The sequence below is a fragment of the Aptenodytes forsteri genome, unplaced genomic scaffold (genome assembly GCF_000699145.1).
Source record: "Aptenodytes forsteri isolate BGI_AS27 unplaced genomic scaffold, ASM69914v1 Scaffold336, whole genome shotgun sequence".
In the NCBI taxonomy this organism is placed as follows: domain Eukaryota; kingdom Metazoa; phylum Chordata; class Aves; order Sphenisciformes; family Spheniscidae; genus Aptenodytes; species Aptenodytes forsteri.
This window is the reverse complement of record NW_008794911.1, coordinates 389,522-409,355: the sequence shown is the minus strand read 5'-3', so window position 1 is coordinate 409,355 and position 19,834 is coordinate 389,522. Positions and strand designations below refer to the sequence as shown.

Sequence of the window (19,834 nt, the reverse complement as noted above, 5' to 3'; positions counted from 1 at the left end):
CTGGAAACAGGCAGAGAATTTTAGGAGAAGCGTCAACATAGGCCTTCCCTTTTCTTAAGATCTTCCCTGTGTTTCAACTTCAGATGGTAACATGGTTCTGTATACATTATTGCATAGAAGGTACTTATTAATTTCAAGTCCATGTATTAAACTGAGAGAAAAAATATGAAAAGAACATAAAGGTCTAACTTTAGTAAAGATACTGGGCAGCTTATCAGTGGAGAGGCAGAAGTATGGCATTTCATTCAGGAGTAGTAATAAAATTAATAGTATACCCTAAAACCTAAATATAAAACACTGAATGCTAAATTATCAGGTTTCTGCCTTTGCGATATATTATGCTTAAAATATTTTTAAGACTAGAGCAAAATAATATATAGGTGCAGATTTTCAGTTGAGCTGGCAGAGAGTAAATCGTTTCCAAGAGATGATTGCAGGCTGTCAGAGCAGAAATCCACGAACCAAGAATGCACTTCACAGAGCACAGGAGTTGTTCCAGTTTGTAGAATCAAAGGTTTATTTTCTAACAGCATTCATGAATAAGCTTTCAGGTTTTTTTCTTAGAACTTGGAAGAGCTTTTAGAAGTAGGATTTCTAAAAGATCAGAATCCCTCACACCTGTTCTAGATCTCCAGCCTTTTCAATGTTGAGATACCGAGCCCACACAACTCAAATGTGTTGGTTACATGTGTCCAACATCTTAAAAAATTCAAGGGTGTTTGTATTAACTCACAAATTCCTAAAAGTTTATTTTTTCAATGGAAGTAAGTAGGATTTTGGATTAAGTATGGAGAGGTATAAAAGAGACAGCTAGTAAGAATGTTGGACCAGACTCTACATAAAAGACAGTGACCACTGGCAAGTATTGAAGAAAATATTGTAACAGATCAGGTTCAAAGCATCCTTCCCTCTGTACACTTCTAGATCCTGGTAATACATATTAGAGATTACAGATTAGTTCTGTTGAAGTTTGTCCTCTTTTTAGGGCAGTTCTGTGCTGTTGCCACCAGATCCCAAATTATTCCAATACATACTCCACCACATACTTTTTTTCTTGTTAAGATGAGTAAATTCCTATCAGAATTTGAGTGATACAAACTTGATTGGGTCATTTTTCGTGTTGGGAATGTCATCTTTCATGTCATCTAATGATTCTGAGGGCAGATCTGGGTGGGGGAGCGGCAAGCAGGTACCTGCTGCCAGCTTTTTGAGAAGCTTTCCTTCTATTGCTACCCAGGTCACTTGCCTTTTGGGGAACTCTCCGATTATAGTATATGGTATGGAAGCAGCGCGTCCCATAGTCTTTAATCACCGCAATATTAATGTTCGCCTTAAATTTCCTGGGTTCATTGGTTTTAAATCAGAGCACTAAAGATTCTTTTCCTTGTAAATACCATGTTTGAATTTGACTAGACATATGTATCATGGTTTCTTAGTTGTATTAAACCAACAAAATAATATATTTCTCTGTTTTAGCTCTTTAATCGCTGATTCCATTTGAACATAAATCACCGCAATATTAATGTTCGCCTTAAATTTCCTGGGTTCATTGGTTTTAAATCAGAGCACTAAAGATTCTTTTCCTTGTAAATACCATGTTTGAATTTGACTAGACATATGTATCATGGTTTCTTAGTTGTATTAAACCAACAAAATAATATATTTCTCTGTTTTAGCTCTTTAATCGCTGATTCCATTTGAACATATTTCTTTTTTAATTAGAATTGTGCAACATCACATCATCTCTGATTCCATTTGAACATATTTCTTTTTTAATTAGAATTGTGCAACATCATACATCATCTCTGCATTTAGGACTGTAAAAATCCAGAAAGCAAAGCTCATTTTCTGCAATTTATTTTGCAGTCATTTACTCTTAGAGCAATGAAAGCTTCAACTACAGATACTCATTTATTCTTTACGAATCAGGATACTGTAGCAAGAAAGTGATCAACAGGAAAAGAAGTAATTATGGTTCATAAGATGTATTTTTCATGTATTGTTTTTTAATGAATATTTCATCTTTATTTCAGAAGATATATAGTAATGATATAAAAAAATTATTTTTCTTGAATAAATAGTCTTCAGTGTCATTTGTAATACATACGTTGAAAATGAGGCCTTCTTTTCTATTCATCTGTGAAAGTAAAGCTGAAATTAATAATGAAACTGTTTAATATAATAATGTACATTTTTATGCTAAGGTTATATACTATACGGTAAACAGAATAGGCCCGTATGTCTGTTACACATCGTATGTGCTTGTCCGGTGACCTGTTTTCAGAGGCTTACAGCCATGGCTCATGATCTGAGTCAGACTTAGCTTTTGCAGTTGAAGATAAGATTCTCTTCAGTGGTCTGCTGCTTCTCCCTTGCTGCTGATGGCCGTCCCTGGAGCGGTGGTGGCCGAGGGTGACGTAACCTCTCTATCTGTCCTTGCTTTTCACAGAGCAGTGTCTCATTGTGGAGACATTGATTGCTGTTTGTGCCAGTTTTCTGTGATCCAGGCTGAATTATTTTGTTTAGGTAGTAGCTACTTTTAAATTATATTAACTAAAAGGAGGTATTACTGAAGTTTGAAATATTTGTAGTTACTTCATTGGAAAGCTGTAACTGTTCTTCTAAGCGAGGTTTTACATGTGTTTTTTATTTTCTGCATGGAATATTTGACCAAATTAGAAGCCCCTTGAAGTTATCATTTATGTATATTCCATTTAATTTCTTTCAGAGGTTGTAAGCAGTAGTCTCTACATATTGCTTTTGTATTGAGTATATTTCAATCTCTATCCAAAAAGGTTCAATTAAATTTATTACTCCCAACTTCAGCAGTTAGTGTGGTGCCAGGCATCAAGCGAGGCTCATGAGCTTGTTGTCCTCTTCTTTCAGTAGTGGCTATTCTGAGGAAATATCAAGGACGAGAAGAGAAAACACCCAAAATGATGTGCAGATAGGGAAGGTCTAAATTTGGCTCTAGGATTGAACTGGAGAAGGGGGAGGGGGAGGACAGTTACCCCTGGAGTTGGATGCCGGGTGCCGTAGTTCCAGGGTTTCTTTAATGTTTTCAAAGAGCTGTGAAACGTGTTGCCAAAACATGTCTGAAGCAAATGAAGATAGCAGCCTGCTACCACCCCTTAGTCTCACAGGGCACCAGGAGCAGATCTGCATTGCTAAAGCTGAGCTTTGCAGCCATGCAGGCATCAGTATGGTACCATGTAATGGGATTTTAATTAACTAAAAATACAGTAAATTACAGGGTTTGATTGTTTTTTAACCATCGTTTCTATTAAAGAATACTAATACGTTCTTTGAAATCAAACACTTTGAAAGTTGAGCATTCAAAAAAAGTTGGGAAATGTCAGAATGAAGATTGTTCAAACTGTTTTAATTTGTCCCTTGCATGTATGCATAACGATAAGATCTTTAATTATGTGATCACATAATTTTTTCACAGGAGGAATGGTGCCCAGAGAATGAATCAGGAGTGTTTATTAAAGGAAGCTGTTGCCTCCAGAACCCTTGCCTTAATTGCTGGAAAGCATAGTAATTTAAGTAGAGGGCTGCAGGAATCAAAAGTGCACTCTCTAAGGCATTTGAAAGCTCCACTGAAAGACTGGATTTTACTCTCTGTCTTTCGAGGAATTTTTATGTGATGCTGGAAGGTCAGTTTGGAGGTGATCTCTATGTTTCTGTGGCATGCAGGCCGAGGTACATGGGCTCTGAGCGCAGCTGCATTTCGAATGAACACAAGTGTGCTTTGAATATATAAAATGCTGTAAAAATGCAAAGTCCTCTGAAAAGTAAGGCCTGAAATGCCTTACACTGACGTGGCAATGCCAGGATTGCCGAAAGAATCCTCTGGTTTTGAAGTAGCCAGTTTCTTCTCTGTAAAATGGAGATACCATCACCCTACTATAGTTCAGTTAATTATATGTTTTGAAGCATTCCTGCTGAATGCCATGTAGGGAAATTATGTATAATCTATAATCATGTAATTATATAATATATAGTTATAACATATTGTATATAAATGTATATAATAGATAATGTCTTATATAATATATGATATATAATATATAATGAGGAATCCCATTTTAGCTAACATCCTATAAGTGAGGCTTTGAGAACACTGCTGGCTGATGGGGATAGAAAGTGAGCAATCACTTTGCAGTCTGAAAAAATGAGGCAGGATCCTACAAATACTCAGTTCACTCCATAAAACTGAGTGTTCCCTGTGTATTTGCCATCACTGCAGTAGATGAGGCAAGGGTCCTGTAGAGGGAAAACAGCATGTAATCATTTAGTTACAGTTGTGTATAGATATATGGATGTTTCCATCATTTTAAGTGCTTGACTTTCTGCTGTGTTTGGTGTGTGGGTTGCCTGGCCATCCCAAATGTGCCGAGCCCTTTTAGATGCAGGTTTGGCAGTTTATTTCCCCCAAAGCTCTTCGTAAGAGGAAAACAGGAATGATAGAGCCAGATTTCTTGCTGATTTTATTGTGTTGCCTTGTTGACAACTGATCTTTGGTAGAAGGAGCCGAAATCCCAAAGACCATTTGTTCCTCGCTTTTTATGGAGAAGTTTTTAAGTTTTGCGGAGTTAGCACATGAGTGAGTGTAGTGAGAATATATGAAAATGTTTCAAGGTAAATAGGGCAATAATGAATAGATTATATTTAAAATCAAAAAATACATGATGAGGAAAAGAAGAGATGGTTTTTCTCCATAAGTGTAATTCTTCAGGACAAGCTTTCTGATTATATTTTTGTTTTCCATAAAAACCACTCTAAATCTAATCTAAGGGATTCCTCTGAATTTCCCAAACTAAACAGGAAATTTATTTTTAAAAAATCGAGTATTCATGATCTACATTACTGAAATCTGAACTTATACCTATAAATTTTGATCCCTGTTCTTATTGATCTCCTTTGCGTGTGGCAAAGGTAAATACGTTGGTGTTTTATATTAATAATCCTCTACATCTAAGCATCACAGTAAAACCCAGTTAAGACAACAGGCTAAAATAGTTTTTCCACTTCCTTCTGTTTTTTGTCTGTTCTTACACTTTTTTTAAAGTTGCATTTACCATTTCTCAGGCAAATAAATTCCTAAATCTCTTCTGCTTTGGTTAGGGAATACATGTGTGTCTTCTCTTTCACACAATGTTACGGCATCTATTACAGTACCTATTTTACTTTGCAAAATCAGTTACAGAATATGAAGTGAATATCAATTTATTGATTCAAGTGGACCAGATACTAGTATTTAGGCAATTTGCCTAAATTTGTTGTCTTAGAAGAGGTTGATACCATGAATACTGGGGCGTTACTACATTTTTCAAATAACACTGTGTATAAAATATGGAAACATGGAATGATTGTTTTAAATTCAAAAGGCTCTTTTGTCATGCTTATGCATGTTCTAGTTGAGATATTTTTCTCCTGAATTGGAAGGAAATGAGATAGTAGCCTGTCAGTTCATAATGTTACTCGCTTTCCCTGCTTAAATGCATTTTTAAGTGACTAGAATATCTACTTTTAAAAAAAAAAAAAAGCTAACTTCAGAAGAGCAGGAGTCTAGTTTGCTATTTATCTACCTTAATAGGCAGGATTTCACATGAAAGAATCCGTCTGGTTTCTCGTGTGCTAACAGTGACAGGATGCAGGTATCGTAAAGTAGCGTGATTATGTGCCTCCCAGGTATAATTCTGATAACCACTGAAGGAGTACTGCAGCCAAGACAATTCTTGTTAGTTTATTCATCGATAAATTTATTCTCTTTCTTAAACTGTATTTTGAAGCATTTCAAACTTCTTACGAAGTTCAAACTTGGCAGTGAAGAAGTAATACACATATAGCTATAAATGTTTAATAGTTTAAATTCAGTGTGAGTAACAAGACATTTCAACAGATTGTGAAAGTAATTCTTTTCTTAATACATAATCCTTACAGTTTAAATTGAAATGGCCGTAACCGATCTTCTGTGCTCACAAATGAAGACTATTTTAATAATAATCTGCTCCTATATGACAGAAACATATATATCGTCATGTAATCCTTTGTCCACAAGACTCTCACAATATGTTCTCCAGGCTGAAAAAGTAGAGTTATTACCTTTTCATGGTAGCTGGGGAAAACGTTATGCAAGATTTCCTTTCTAAGTCACCTCTGAGATTTTTCCTTTCACATTCATCCTGCTGAGCATTTTATCTTGGATGAGGAGCACTTTAGCCCTTCTGAATCAAATCGTTTAATGTTTAATAGTTTAAATTCAGAACAAGACATTTCAACAGATTGTGAAAGTAATTCTTTTCTTAATACATAATCCTTACAGTTTAAATTGAAATGGCCGTAACCGATCTTCTGTGCTCACAAATTTTAAAAAAAAAAAAAAGCTAACTTCAGAAGAGCAGGAGTCTAGTTTGCTATTTATCTACCTTAATAGGCAGGATTTCACATGAAAGAATCCGTCTGGTTTCTCGTGTGCTAACAGTGACAGGATGCAGGTATCGTAAAGTAGCGTGATTATGTGCCTCCCAGGTATAATTCTGATAACCACTGAAGGAGTACTGCAGCCAAGACAATTCTTGTTAGTTTATTCATCGATAAATTTATTCTCTTTCTTAAACTGTATTTTGAAGCATTTCAAACTTCTTACGAAGTTCAAACTTGGCAGTGAAGAAGTAATACACATATAGCTATAAATGTTTAATAGTTTAAATTCAGTGTGAGCAACAAGACATTTCAACAGATTGTGAAAGTAATTCTTTTCTTAATACATAATCCTTACAGTTTAAATTGAAATGGCCGTAACCGATCTTCTGTGCTCACAAATGAAGACTATTTTAATAATAATCTGCTCCTATATGACAGAAACATATATATCGTCATGTAATCCTTTGTCCACAAGACTCTCACAATATGTTCTCCAGGCTGAAAAAGTAGAGTTATTACCTTTTCATGGTAGCTGGGGAAAACGTTATGCAAGATTTCCTTTCTAAGTCACCTCTGAGATTTTTCCTTTCACATTCATCCTGCTGAGCATTTTATCTTGGATGAGGAGCACTTTAGCCCTTCTGAATCAAATCTCCTTATTGTTCCCATTTATTGCTCCTTCATTCACATACCCGGAGCACAGGGGTGGCATCAGTTCCAGGAAAAGCCAGCAAGAAGATGAACTGGGTGAGCACAGCTAGTGTGCGTAACTGCAGACAAGGGCTTGCTCCGTGGGACCGGACAAGAGCGCCTGAGCTACCCTCTCTGGAGTGTGCTGAGCCTGGGGTCACTTGGTTTTCAGTGCCAGTTGTTTCCCTACAGTTTTGTTCCTTCTGTGCCCCACTGTTTGCTATATACATACAGCCTATCCTCATTATACACATCTGTCTGTAACAAAACGTTGTTTGTCAGTATTAAGTGTTTCACAGACTATTGACCAGGCCATAATGTTCTTAAAGGAAACATACAATAATGCCGGTATCCAAATCGGAGAGATCCAGTTGGAAGCCTGATGCTTCAGGGTGGCCCAGAAGACAGCTCTGGAGTTGTCCTCTGCCTTTTCTTGTGCAGCCTTATGCTGGGTGTACAGAAGTGGGAGGTATCGTAGTTCCTAGCAGTGGTGGAAGCCCAGCAGCTGTCAGATGTCTCCTTGTGTGCCGCCATTACGTCCAAGTGGCTTACAAGCCAAGAAGAAATAACAATGTGACTCCATAGAGATGCCCCCGATATAGCATCTGGCCACAGTACTGAAAGCTTTGGACCTCCATGCTGTAAATTAAGAGTATATTGATCAGTATTTTGCTTTTTGTCTGTCCACAGTCACCAATTATAATAACGTGGTAGAAGCAAACTCAGATTCAGATGATGAAGATAAATTGCATATAGTGGAAGAAGAAAGTGTAACTGATGCAGCAGACTGTGATGCTAGCGTGCCAGAAGATGACTTGCCAACAGACCATACAGTATTACCAGAAAACAGTGAAAGAGAAGGGAGTACGAACAGTTGCTGGGAAGATGAAGGTATGTTCATTTTCACTGATGATGCTATGTAGAGAAAGGTTTCTAAAATGAAGATTCAACAGAACTTTTTTTGGTCACTCTGTTACTGAAATAACATGTAATAGTCACAATCAAAAAAGAGGTTTTCTAATGTATTTGTTGTAATATATGTTATGTTCTTTATTTATTATTTGAGGCAGATTCAGAGGTGCATTCATTCCATTGGCAATGTTAAAGAGGAGCTTCAAATCTGTAGATGCAGCATTCTTAAGGGTGATGAGAGACTAGTTACTTGCTTTTAGTTTTTCCAAGTCTTTCTGCGTGGCAGGTCTCTGCCGTAGCTCCCGGTAAGTTTCAGGGTTTGCTCAGCTTGGGGAGTAAGCACTAAGCCAAAAACATGAAACAAAATAACATTCAGATGTAAATTTCTTCTTATGAGCTGCTTCTGCCTTTTCCCTTGTAAAATATAGCCAGAAAAAATGATCTTTAGATTATTAGTTTTAGAATTGCTATCTTATAATGAATCTGTATTTTGAAAACACTGGAAGGCGGTAAATGTTGTACATATTATTCAGCAGCTTTAGAAGCTGAAAATTTGAAGCAATCAGGAAATGGGCCTTTTACTGTGGAATCAGATACTGAGTTTCATAATATCACACAGCATGCTTACATTTGAGCCAAATTGGGGTAAATGTATAAATCAGTAGAATTTATTGAGGAATTTGGCCTTAATCCCCTGAAAAATACGGAATATTTTCTGGCATGTCCCTGTTTGTGTCTGAACTCCAGCCGCAATTCTTTAGCATCCACCTTGTTAAAACTGGTGGTTTAAGACAAATTGCATGACCTCACATCTAAATAAACGGAAAGCAGTCATATGGTCCCTAACTGCAATCCAGCTGAGAGAGAGCAGCTGAGAGTTCAAAGAATAGCATCAACTCAGCCTGTTTTTACATAGCTGCTATTGCCAAGGTATACTGTGCAGGGAAGTGAGTATTTTGCAGCTAAATTATTAGGTAGGTTATTTTCTTAGTTCTCCTATAACATCTTTGCTCTACTGCAGGCTATACCTATCAGGAATTGCAGTTACATAAAAATGGGCTGTGTGTAGACTATTTCTTGAACCCTTCAAGCATGGGTATAGGAAACCTGAAAACAGGGAGTGAAGAGCAGCACTGGCTCACAGAGGTGCGGGGTCAAGACCCTTTGGACTGAACGTTTCCTGGAGATGTACCTACAGGTAGTCATGACACAGCGTCTTGCCTCAGACAACCTTCTGGTTTTTTTCAGAGGTCTAGGCATGTAATGACGTCTTTTTTGACTCCTTATTTCAAATGTACCATTTTTAATCTTTTAAAATTTGTTTGCTAAAATGAAGCACTTGAACCATATTCTACTGTGATCGTAGAATCACGATGTAGGCGACGTTTTCTCTGCCTTGGTCGTTGCTGACGAAGACAGGCTTTCATCAGTGGTTAGACAGACAAAAGATTAAACAATTGCCATACAGGCTTGCTCAAACTACCATAAATTTCTTCTGTAAAAATTATGTATTCTGAAGCCTCTTTTGTAGCAGTCTGGAGGGTTTTTTATTTGATAGTAAGGTTTTTTTAAATAAATCGTTTGAATTTCTGGCTATGCCTACGTGAGAAAAATGAAGGCTACATTAGGTTTTATGGAGCTTTGATTTGCTACAGTAAAGTACTATGTACTTTTTTATAGCTTTCCTAGAAGGAAAGGTGTGAGCTGAAAATCATACCATCAGTCTTGGTTGCATATTAGAAATCGGGAGAGAGAGGTATTGAATATATGATCTCTCTCATACAGGGGAAGGTACTGGGGTAGGTGTCCATGCAACACTAATACCAACTTCAGGACTGGTGATTATTTTTAGAAAACATACACTACAGCAGTTTTACTAAGTTGTGTTTCATCGGTAAAGTAGTACTGAAAGTTCCTGGGTTTAGCTGAACTTGACAGAATGAGTGTTTTGCATATTTATTCTGTTCACAAATGCCCAAGAATAGAAACAACACACGTAACATTTCTTTATCAGATTAGTTTCCTTCCGTTTCCAGTCATTCTAACTGAATTTCTAAAAGACCTTCAGAACAGGTGTTTTAAATATAAGGTGTGTATCTCAAGAGGTTTAACTGAAGCAGTCATATGGATTTGAAAAAGTGAACCACGTGTATCCTGCACAAGTTGTTGGCAGTGTGCCAGCACTCATGTGTGCAATGATTCTGTAATATGATTTTTTTTGCTTTAGTTTGAAGTAAAACCTACGCTATAATTTAAAAAAAAAACAACAAAGGTTAAACTTATTAACTTATTATATTAATACACTTACAAAGCATTATTATGTATTATAAGTATTTAGCAAATCTAGACATCTCAGACCTGGAACTAAGATATCTTTGAAAAACTGAAAATTTAAAAAAATTGTCCAGACCTTGAAATAACCTTTAAAAATTAATGAAGTTATGTTTTATCTTTAAGCTCTTCCTGGAACTCAAAAATTCCTTTAACTCATAAAATTTTAGGTTGAGCCTATGTGCTGTAAGATGGATTGTGTTCTTTCAGTGTGGTGGGTTGCTGAGGAAGGTTGCTGCGCTATTTTGTATTAATTTCATTTGGGAGGAAGACTAAAACAGTGTGGCATCTTTTTGATCAAGTTTTTACTCACAGACGCGAACAACCAGGCAATACTGTAAGCTGTAAATAGTGCTTGCTACATGCATATCAGAAAATTAGCTCTAAAGAAATTAAATTAGAAACTCTTTTGATAGGCTTTGGAATTTATTCCATTCTCTGAAGATAAGACTGTAGTGGAAATTTCAGTGAAGTTTGTTTTTCTGCCTGCAACCAAAATTTCCATTTTGCTAGTGGTTTAAATTTGATCAGTTATCTTACCCATGCAGAGATCTTTACAGTCAGCCTATGACACAGTGATTGTGTCATGCGTGTTTGCTGCTAGTACACACTGTTGCCTGTGATCTGAAAATCATTAGCATTTAACTCTAGGAAGTCCCACCGTATCTAAGCAGTTGCTCATAAGCAATGATGAGATACAGAAGTCCAAGAACATGTTTTACAATTAGCTGGTATGCCCAGATGTAATGCCAAGATGGATATTCGTGCCCTAGATGCTATTCATGGAGACCTGTATTTAAGCGGTCATTCAGCAAGTAGCTCAGATTTCTTCTGGAATTCAGAGCTGTGACTTCTACTTGGTCGAACAGTGACTTAAGATCTGTTCCCCCATCATCACATCCCTTTCCGTTGCTTCCCAGCAGCTGTATTTGCAGCGTGGTAATTGGGCTTCTGAGGGCGCAATTGCAAAGTTGCCTTCCTATGTGGACCATACATAGCTGTAAAGATGGAGCTCTACTTAACATTTTTCAAATTACTAATTATTCCTACAGCATTAAGGAAGATCACCCCCTGTGGAAAAGGGCTCCTCCTTGTCTTATACTCCACTTTTAGATATTGGGAAGAGACAGTACCAAACAGAGGTTATGATTATTAGAATTGAGAGGGTGTTTAACTTCACAGAGATTAATCTATAATGCCATAAATTCCTTGACGTTCCCTTGGGAAGCATAGCTTTTATTTGTACTGAAGCCAATGGAATTTGCTAGAGACACTATAATTTAAATTTCTATGAGCAATAACTTACTGATATTCCCCCTCTTCCTCATAATGGAGAAAAATCACAAACTCTTTTTAAAGAAAAATAGTGGGTTTGCATCATGATTGTTTTTAAGAAGTTAAATTTTGGGTTTAAATTTGCATTGCGTGCAATCATCCATCTTACAAATTCTGAACTAAGTCTGTGGTATCATGAGCCAAAAATATAATTAGTTCACAATCCAGTATTGACCAATAATATACGGACTGTTTTGGGGGTTTTTTTAGATGACAATTAAAATTAAAGTAAGATTTAAGAGTTACAGTTTCCTTTTAAGCACATTTCTTGTTTGTGACTATCTGCAGGTATTTTGGGTCTGTGGGATTTTATCAAAGTAGTCAGAATTAACAATCTTTTCCTTTGAGGAAGCTGGTATTATCTCAGAACTTAAAGTTCTCCTAGAATTTATCATCTTCCATGTAAAGGAGAAATCGGCTTCTCCTGTAATTAAAAAGCTGTAATGTTCTGGGGATTTGACTAGCCAAACCAGAGGATTTTTCCCTGCACTGAAGTAGACTGAAGTACGGTAAATAAAAGTGTAACAGTTGCCATTTCAGATCATAGCCATTGTGGAGTCTAACCTCCTGTATCATGTAGGAGTCTTTTTCTGCAGAGTACCTCTGAAGCATCTAAGGTTTCCATAATAAAACTATGAAATAATGCTTTAATTTCACATATATTAGCATAGCATACTACTGATAAAGGAGTGAAACGACCAACACAGCTTTCCTATGCAATCCTGCCACAAGCCAGGTACTGACAGAAAGGGCAGCAGTGGCCTTTCCAACAGGAGCTTCCCAGTCCAGGCTACCCAAAATTAGGAGCAACTTGGGCCGTTTATTGATTTGAACCAACAACCTGTAGTGAGTTAAAACTTCCATGCTGTGTCCTTGAACGCTGCAGCTCAGCAGGAGCTGGTGGAGCTTCGGAGGCAGGTAGGCTCCACAGCGTTAGTTTTGCGGACCTCTGGTACCTGCAAACTCGTACTGAATATTGGAATTGATACATGAAACATTTTTGTAGCGCACAGTTGATCTGAAGTGGGGAACATGTGTTTGAAATCCTTGTTTGTTTAAGCAATCGCAGCCTATAAGTGGTTTCTAGACGATTTAAAAGAAAGAGAACGCACTAGGTAGCTGTTTGCAGACGTTACCAGCAAATTATCAATCATTTCCAAAAACTGCTAATTGGAGAAAATAATGTAAATGTATTTGTTTTATGATACTCTGGTTTCTGGAAATAATATTCCAGTGTATCAGCTGCATTTGTAGATAGGATTATTTAAGTAGCTGACTCTGTATTTGCTGGAGAAACACTGTCCCTGTCTTTACCTCTCTTCAAATACTGGTTAGTGTTTAGTATGGCTTCCTTTTAAGATTGCGTTTCTTTAACCGTGGAATATCTTTGTGGTTCAACTGATTACACACTGCTGAAATAGTGTGCGATCCATATTTTTGAAAGAACATTGTGTTTAAATGCAGTTCTTCTGAACAATACAGAAATGGAAAAAATTGCTGATGAAATAAATAAGTTGTGTGGGTTTTTTGTTGTTTTGGGTTTTTTTAAAATACTCATTCTTCTTTTTGTGAAATGTACTATTTCAGCTGGAAAAGAAACAAAGGAAATCCTGGGGCCTGAAGCTCAGACAGATGAAGTTGGATGTACAGGTATGTATTTGCTAGTCTGAGTCCCTTATTCATAAAGTGCTATTGGATTTTGACTAGGTGACTATGCTGCTGAAGTCTTTGAAATTCTCCCACCTCTCTTTATAAACTGCTTTGCTCTTCCACGCTTGAGGTCGTAAGTTGTAAACAGTGTTTTATCTGAGGAAGAATAGTCTGGGCTCCTTTCGGATGTCCTGGGTCCGGAGGTGTAGCTGACCAGTGACGCGGAGCAGTCCTCTCGTGCGAGGCCTGACCGCAGCGCCGCTGCAGCACCGCGTCTCCTAAGAGCAAAACAAGGAGTAGCGCTCATCTTACACGTAGTTGTATAGAATACAAGTACAGGTCAATAGATAGTGTTTTAAACTAACAAGGAATATACCAAAATAAACTTAAGCTAATACTGTATCTTATTATCAACTCCTCTGTACTGATTATCCAGAAGGCAAAATAAAATGTGTACTTAAGTTTCAGAACCAAACAAAAACAGATGCTTTGTTATTTTGTTATTTCTCTGGCTGACAAAAAATTTAACATATAGCCCATCCAGCTTTTTAAAAAATGTTTATACTTTTTTTTTTAATGCCCTTAACACTAAATAGTTAGATATTATCAGGGTAAGACTTATTTAAAAAAAAAAAACAAAAACAACTAAACATTGATATGTTTCAAGCTGTAGATTCACACATTCTTTTTAGTTACTATAAAGTCAAATCTCCCCAAACAAGTATGGAGAACTACAATTATGTATTGCATTACGCTCTATATGTGAGAGACTGCCTCATGTCATAAAAAGATTGTGTCAAATTGTAAACTGAGTAGGTATTCACACTCTGAGAGATGAATCGTAAAACTTCTCCTTCCTATTAAAAATATAGCACACATTATTAATAGTGGAGGAGATCTGTCATGATTTAGTGTGCCGCAGGCAGAGGTCTCACAGAATGTTCCACTGTGGTAAAAGTAAACTCCATGAACAATGTATTTAGGCAAATACTTGGTAGCAAATATTTATTGTACAAACATTAAGTAAAATATTTATTTTTATACAATTATACAATACAATTTATTAATTGTTAACTTTGAAATACAGTTGTTCATTGATTGTTCTCTTAAGTTTTAAACTGGAAAACGTTGAAGGATGTTAACTAGATCTGAAACCTTTTTGATAGCCATTTCCAACACCAGAGAACAAGCCACTCAAAGTTCAAGTTTTCTGCATTTCAGCCAGCCAACTTGTTATTCAGAGTTTAAATATCTTCTGGGCTTGTGCTAATGAACAGGTCTTAAATAACATTAAAAATTATGTCTTGAAGGCAGCAAATTTGCTTTTGCAAACATAGGAGCCAAGACGGTAAAGCTGGCCTTCAAACTACAAGGGCTAAATCATAATTAAAGTTGCATTTAAGATTTTTAGGGAATTTGAGGGGAACAGCTACATCTAAAATGATAAAAATGTACTGAGTTGAAGAGGCAAACTGTGGTTTTAGTCAAATTTTAAAATGTCATTATGCCACAGGTTCTCTGTTTTAAAACTTGACATATTCCTGCATCTTAAAGGGCTTGACCTATACTAGCATTTGTAAAGAGTTTTGAAATCCTTGGATAGAGGGTGATTTGGCAATGTGAATTACTGAATCTCATTTATGTTCTTTTTAAACTCTTCATTTCATATGTCGTGTGTTGTTTTTCACTCTTAGTAAAAGAAGATGAATGTGATTCTGATGCAGAAAATGAACAAAACCATGACCCTAATGTTGAAGAATTCCTTCAACAAGAAGATACAGCTGTTATCTACCCTGAAGCACCTGAGGAGGACCAGAGACAAGGCACGCCAGAAGCTAGTGGTCAGGATGAAAATGGTAAATATTCCACCAGTTCGGTTCTTATGAAATAAATTGTACTAACTACTTGACCCAAAAGTTCTGTTGTGTTTTAGAAGACAACAATGCATACACGTGTAACTTTGGGGAAAAAAAAAATCTTAGTTAAATAATTATAAGAAGATGGGATCATCATGCAAAAAACATTACTGCTTGATTTTGTGAAACAAGACATGCACTGGGGTTCAGTTGTATGAGTACCTAAATGATAACCTCCAGTAACTGGAAATAAAAATTCAAGCTTTCATAAATCCATTCAGTAGCGTTATATGAAAGAACAGAACAAACATTTATTAAATATAATGGGAGTGAAGCAACATAGTGTGGTTATATGTAAGAATAACTTAGGAGGAGTTATAACGTTTCTTTTCTTTTTACGTTTCTAAACAAAACGCCCAAAAGGATCTATTAGATAGGAGTTCTTTTATTAGGTAGCCAGTCTATGACGGGCTTTTTTTTTTCCCCTGAAAAGACAGCAGTGGATAAAAAAGAAACATTGTTTATATGAAAATGTTTATGTGAAAAAATAATGACCTGTTGTTATTTTTAAGTAGATGTCTTTTTTCTCTAAGGAAGTTTGATGCTTAAAATGTTCTTCTGAGCGAGATGAGAATTCATACTTTGTTCATTTCTTCATCATGAAACATTGAAGGCATCTTCATCATGAAATATTTGAAGGCAAAACCTGTTCAGATTGGTTTTGCATTCTGCACTCCTTTCTGAAGTGTTCAGCTTTCATAACCTGTGACAACTGCAGTTTCAACCAGATTGTGTTCCATTATTGGAGTATTTAAGATTGTTCAAAAGAAAGTAACATCCTACATAAAGGATTAGGAGTTTTTATGTGTTCTAGTCGCTTAAGAAAAATGTACATAATTGAACAAAAAAAGTCACTGTAGCTGTATTACTGTATTGGAGTCTAAGGGAGAGCAGTGAAAGGGGTAATGCTAACAATTTCGTTCTGCTCTTCCAGAGATTTTATGTTATTAGAGATTTTAGAAAAAAAATAAGTAAATTAAAATATTTGAGAAATTTAAAGTGTACATGCCTACAGAAATAGGACCTGAATTACTAGTATTTTGTGGTTTACTTTACAAGTTTGCAAAATTCAAGTAAGATATATGCTCAACAGTAGCATCTTGAAAATTACCATTTAATTAATTTAAGATTTTAATCTCTGGTTGCAGTGGCACAGATTGTCAAATTAGTTTTACAGCCTTGCAATATGATTTCCATGTAATCTTTAAAAATACACGTTTGTATTAATAATTTAAATTGGACCTAGCCCAGTAAGTTCACAGGGAAGTATTCTGAAAATCATGATGCTGAACAATAATGTTCACTGTTTTAATCATTTGGAACAGAAAATGCCAAAAATAATTTGCTAAAGATACATCTTCCAAACTGGGGGATTGGACAAGAGAAGTGACAGAGAATTGGAGTCTTTAGCGGCTTTGGGAAACCATTGCCATTTCACCATTTGCTCCAATGGAAACAAAATTTAAGTTAATGTGCTTCTGACATTTCCACTGAGTTGTATTTGTGCTAAAATGGAGTATTCTTTATATCAGGTGAACTGAATTGTAGATGGAAAAAAAGAGAATTGAAGGGAAATACACCGTGTCTACACGTGTGGGGATGGGTTCATTTTTGGACAACCCAGCTAATCCAGGAAAAGCAGAAAGGGGTAGAACAACACAAAACCCAGTGCAATACAAGTGTTACCTTGCTTGTTACCATAACAAGTGTAAAAGAACCTATACGACAGAGAAGGTGGTGGGTTTTAGTAATAATGAAAACTGGTCTGACTCTTCCTTTTCCACTGTGCAAGAACAATGGCATGTTCAGTAAAAATAAAGTCAGTAAATTCCACACAAACAGAACGAATTGCTACTTTATAGAGCATGTAATCAATCTATGGTGATAACTGCTGGAAGAGGTCATGAAGATAAATAACTCAGAAGTACTTTTAAAGTACTGGTTAATTTTATGAGTATTAATAATGCTTATAGTTCTGCAGCTTAAAATGACTATGCGTACAAATTTGCCCCTCGTGCTTCAGAGCATAAAATGATAATCAGTAAAGAACTTCCACCTTCTTCTCCTGCCCTCTCTCAGCACAGTGGATAGGTGCATCCTTGCAAAATTTGCTTCCCATTTCCCTTGAACCATGGAAGAGTAGCATCGTCATTGGAGGATACCACACCTTATAAATTGATAGTTTGATCAAATACAGCAAACCCTACATTTATTTAAACACACTTTTATCAATTTATAAAAAAAGCTTTTTTTCAATCCTTTAAAAAATTAATTTTTCAAGCATAGAATAAGTTACTATATATGGGGGATAAATATATGCTGATAAGAAGAGATGGAGTTATACTTCATAAATGGTGACTTGTCAGAAATAGACTTGTGAAATTAATATTCAGCTTCAGTCTTCTAACAGGTACATATCTGTGTATAAGAATTATAAACCGCATTTCAACTCTTTATTTTTTTAAGTTCTCTTTTCACTTACGATTCTATGTTAGGTAAAGAGAAAGAAAAAAATATTCTCTGAAGCTTGCAAATATTATTTATTCCTTAGGAACTGAAAACAGGATCACCATTAAATGTTTCAGTGATAGACAAATTAATTTGTAAACAGGATTTCAGGATTGCCTGTGATTGAGCTAACCAGATCTACAAAGATTACTAGATCTTAAACCATGTTTCACAATTTTCAGACCACTTTTTAATCAGAAATACACATGCAGAAGCTCTAGTGCTGTATTGGGAAGTCCAACAGACTTGCTATGAGAGGTGTGGGTTTGGGTAATCACATTGTACTGACTCTCTCCAGTGTACGCTGGGGCAACTGTACCATACCGTAGTTAGTAACGTAATACCTGTGGGAAAAAAAAAATTATCGTTATTCCTTTTCTAAAACAGATGGAGCTTCTAGCAGCTGCATGTTTTCTTACAGTCATATATGTAAATGTAAAGCATATTTGTTGATGGTAATAAGTTTGGAGCTTACATTTATTTAAATATGGTGTATTGTCTCTCCTGTGTAGGAACGCCCGATGCATTTTCCCAACTGCTTACTTGCCCATATTGTGATCGAGGGTACAAGCGTTTTACCTCTCTGAAGGAACACATTAAATATCGCCATGAAAAAAATGAAGATAACTTTAGTTGCTCCTTGTGCAGTTACACGTTTGCGTACAGAACGCAGCTCGACCGCCACATGACATCACACAAATCAGGAAGAGATCAAGTAAGTGGGGTTTGAATTAAGGATTTATTGTCCTCTGTAACAACGCTGTGATTTGTTATGTGAGCAAAAACGTACAGAGCAAGTAAGCTGTTCATATCAGATTATCTACACGCTGAAGTCACAATCCTGGAGCACACACTTAAACTTGCTGCCTTTTCCGTAGCTGTCAAAGGATGAGAGCTGAATTCCTGTGCTTTTATTTGTCTGGGCAGTATGGTTGGGTTTAAATTTTAGTTTTCAGAAGTGCTTTAATGCATTTACAGGTAATTAGGTTTTTCCTGTTCATTGTCTAACATTACATAAGACTTGTGACTCAAATTTAATCTCAGATCTTTAGTGAAACACCTACATTTTTCTTTCATAAATCCTGTTTGGCTAATTCAAAATTTATGGTACCCATTTTTGCCCTGAAGAAACAAACCATTGTGTTGATTCATTTGCTTGAACTGTGAGATACAGTTTTTAAATACAATCTGTGCTATAAGACAATATACAAATAATTTGTGCATAAAATACGTTTCAGTACTAAATGAAGCAATAAAATGGGCTAAAGATATTCTGAGCTTGTTTTCTGTGGTTCATAGGCTGACCTGAGGGCATGGTTCCTTGAAATGCCTTCCATGAGTTAGCCGTCTCGTCACTACGGAAGGTCCTGAGATTCTGTTCCCCTCTCTCTCTTTTTCTTTTCTTCTTTTATCCCCACAATTTCCTATCATCCATCCCCAATTACATGCTTCCATAGCTTATCAGAGGCACCCTGAGGCTCAGGAACCAACTGAAACTCGCTGAAGCAGTCAGGAATTATCCAAGGAAAAAAGATACAGATTTTCCACCACTAGGTTACAGAGAGAGGCTTGGAGATGTTCCCTTCTGAGGGCAGACTAAAAAGGTTGATACTCTCTAGAGAGGAAACAGGAGAGAAACATCACAGAAAGATGCAAAACAGTGAACAGTGAAAATAATGTAAAGGGAAGGGTACTTCAATATTTCTTGCAGCTCCAAACCAACAGAACTTTCATTAAACTGAAAGTCTGTAACACAGAATAAAGGAGATGCTTTTTTGCACATTGCGTATTAATCTCCATTCTACAAAGTATCACTAAGTCCAAGAATTTAACAGGCTTAAAAATTTATTACACATTTTTAAACCTGAGTGTTTACATTCACGGGTAAATTAAATAGGAAAAATTGTTACAAGCAGTATCGGCCATCCTGCTGTGCAGGGATTTTACTGTCTCACAGGGTTTGGAATAACCTCACCAGCGTATTCTGACATGGCAGTTCTTGTTTATTCAAATATATTTCCCATGAACAATTCATTTCTGTCTTGCTCTCTTATTGGCTT

At 36.3% G+C, this 19,834-nt stretch overlaps 1 protein-coding gene across 1 annotated transcript in view; it reads left to right on the top strand.

Annotated features, from left to right (window-relative positions):
• Window positions 1-19,834, top strand: part of ZEB1 (zinc finger E-box binding homeobox 1) — a 126,858-nt gene that overhangs the window by 90,098 nt on the left and 16,926 nt on the right. Inside the window, exons 2-5 of the mRNA XM_009275160.2 lie at window positions 7,813-8,013; window positions 13,288-13,350; window positions 15,045-15,206; window positions 18,287-18,489. Coding sequence (XP_009273435.1) covers window positions 7,813-8,013; window positions 13,288-13,350; window positions 15,045-15,206; window positions 18,287-18,489 — 629 coding nt within the window. The remainder of the gene's footprint in view (window positions 1-7,812; window positions 8,014-13,287; window positions 13,351-15,044; window positions 15,207-18,286; window positions 18,490-19,834) is intronic.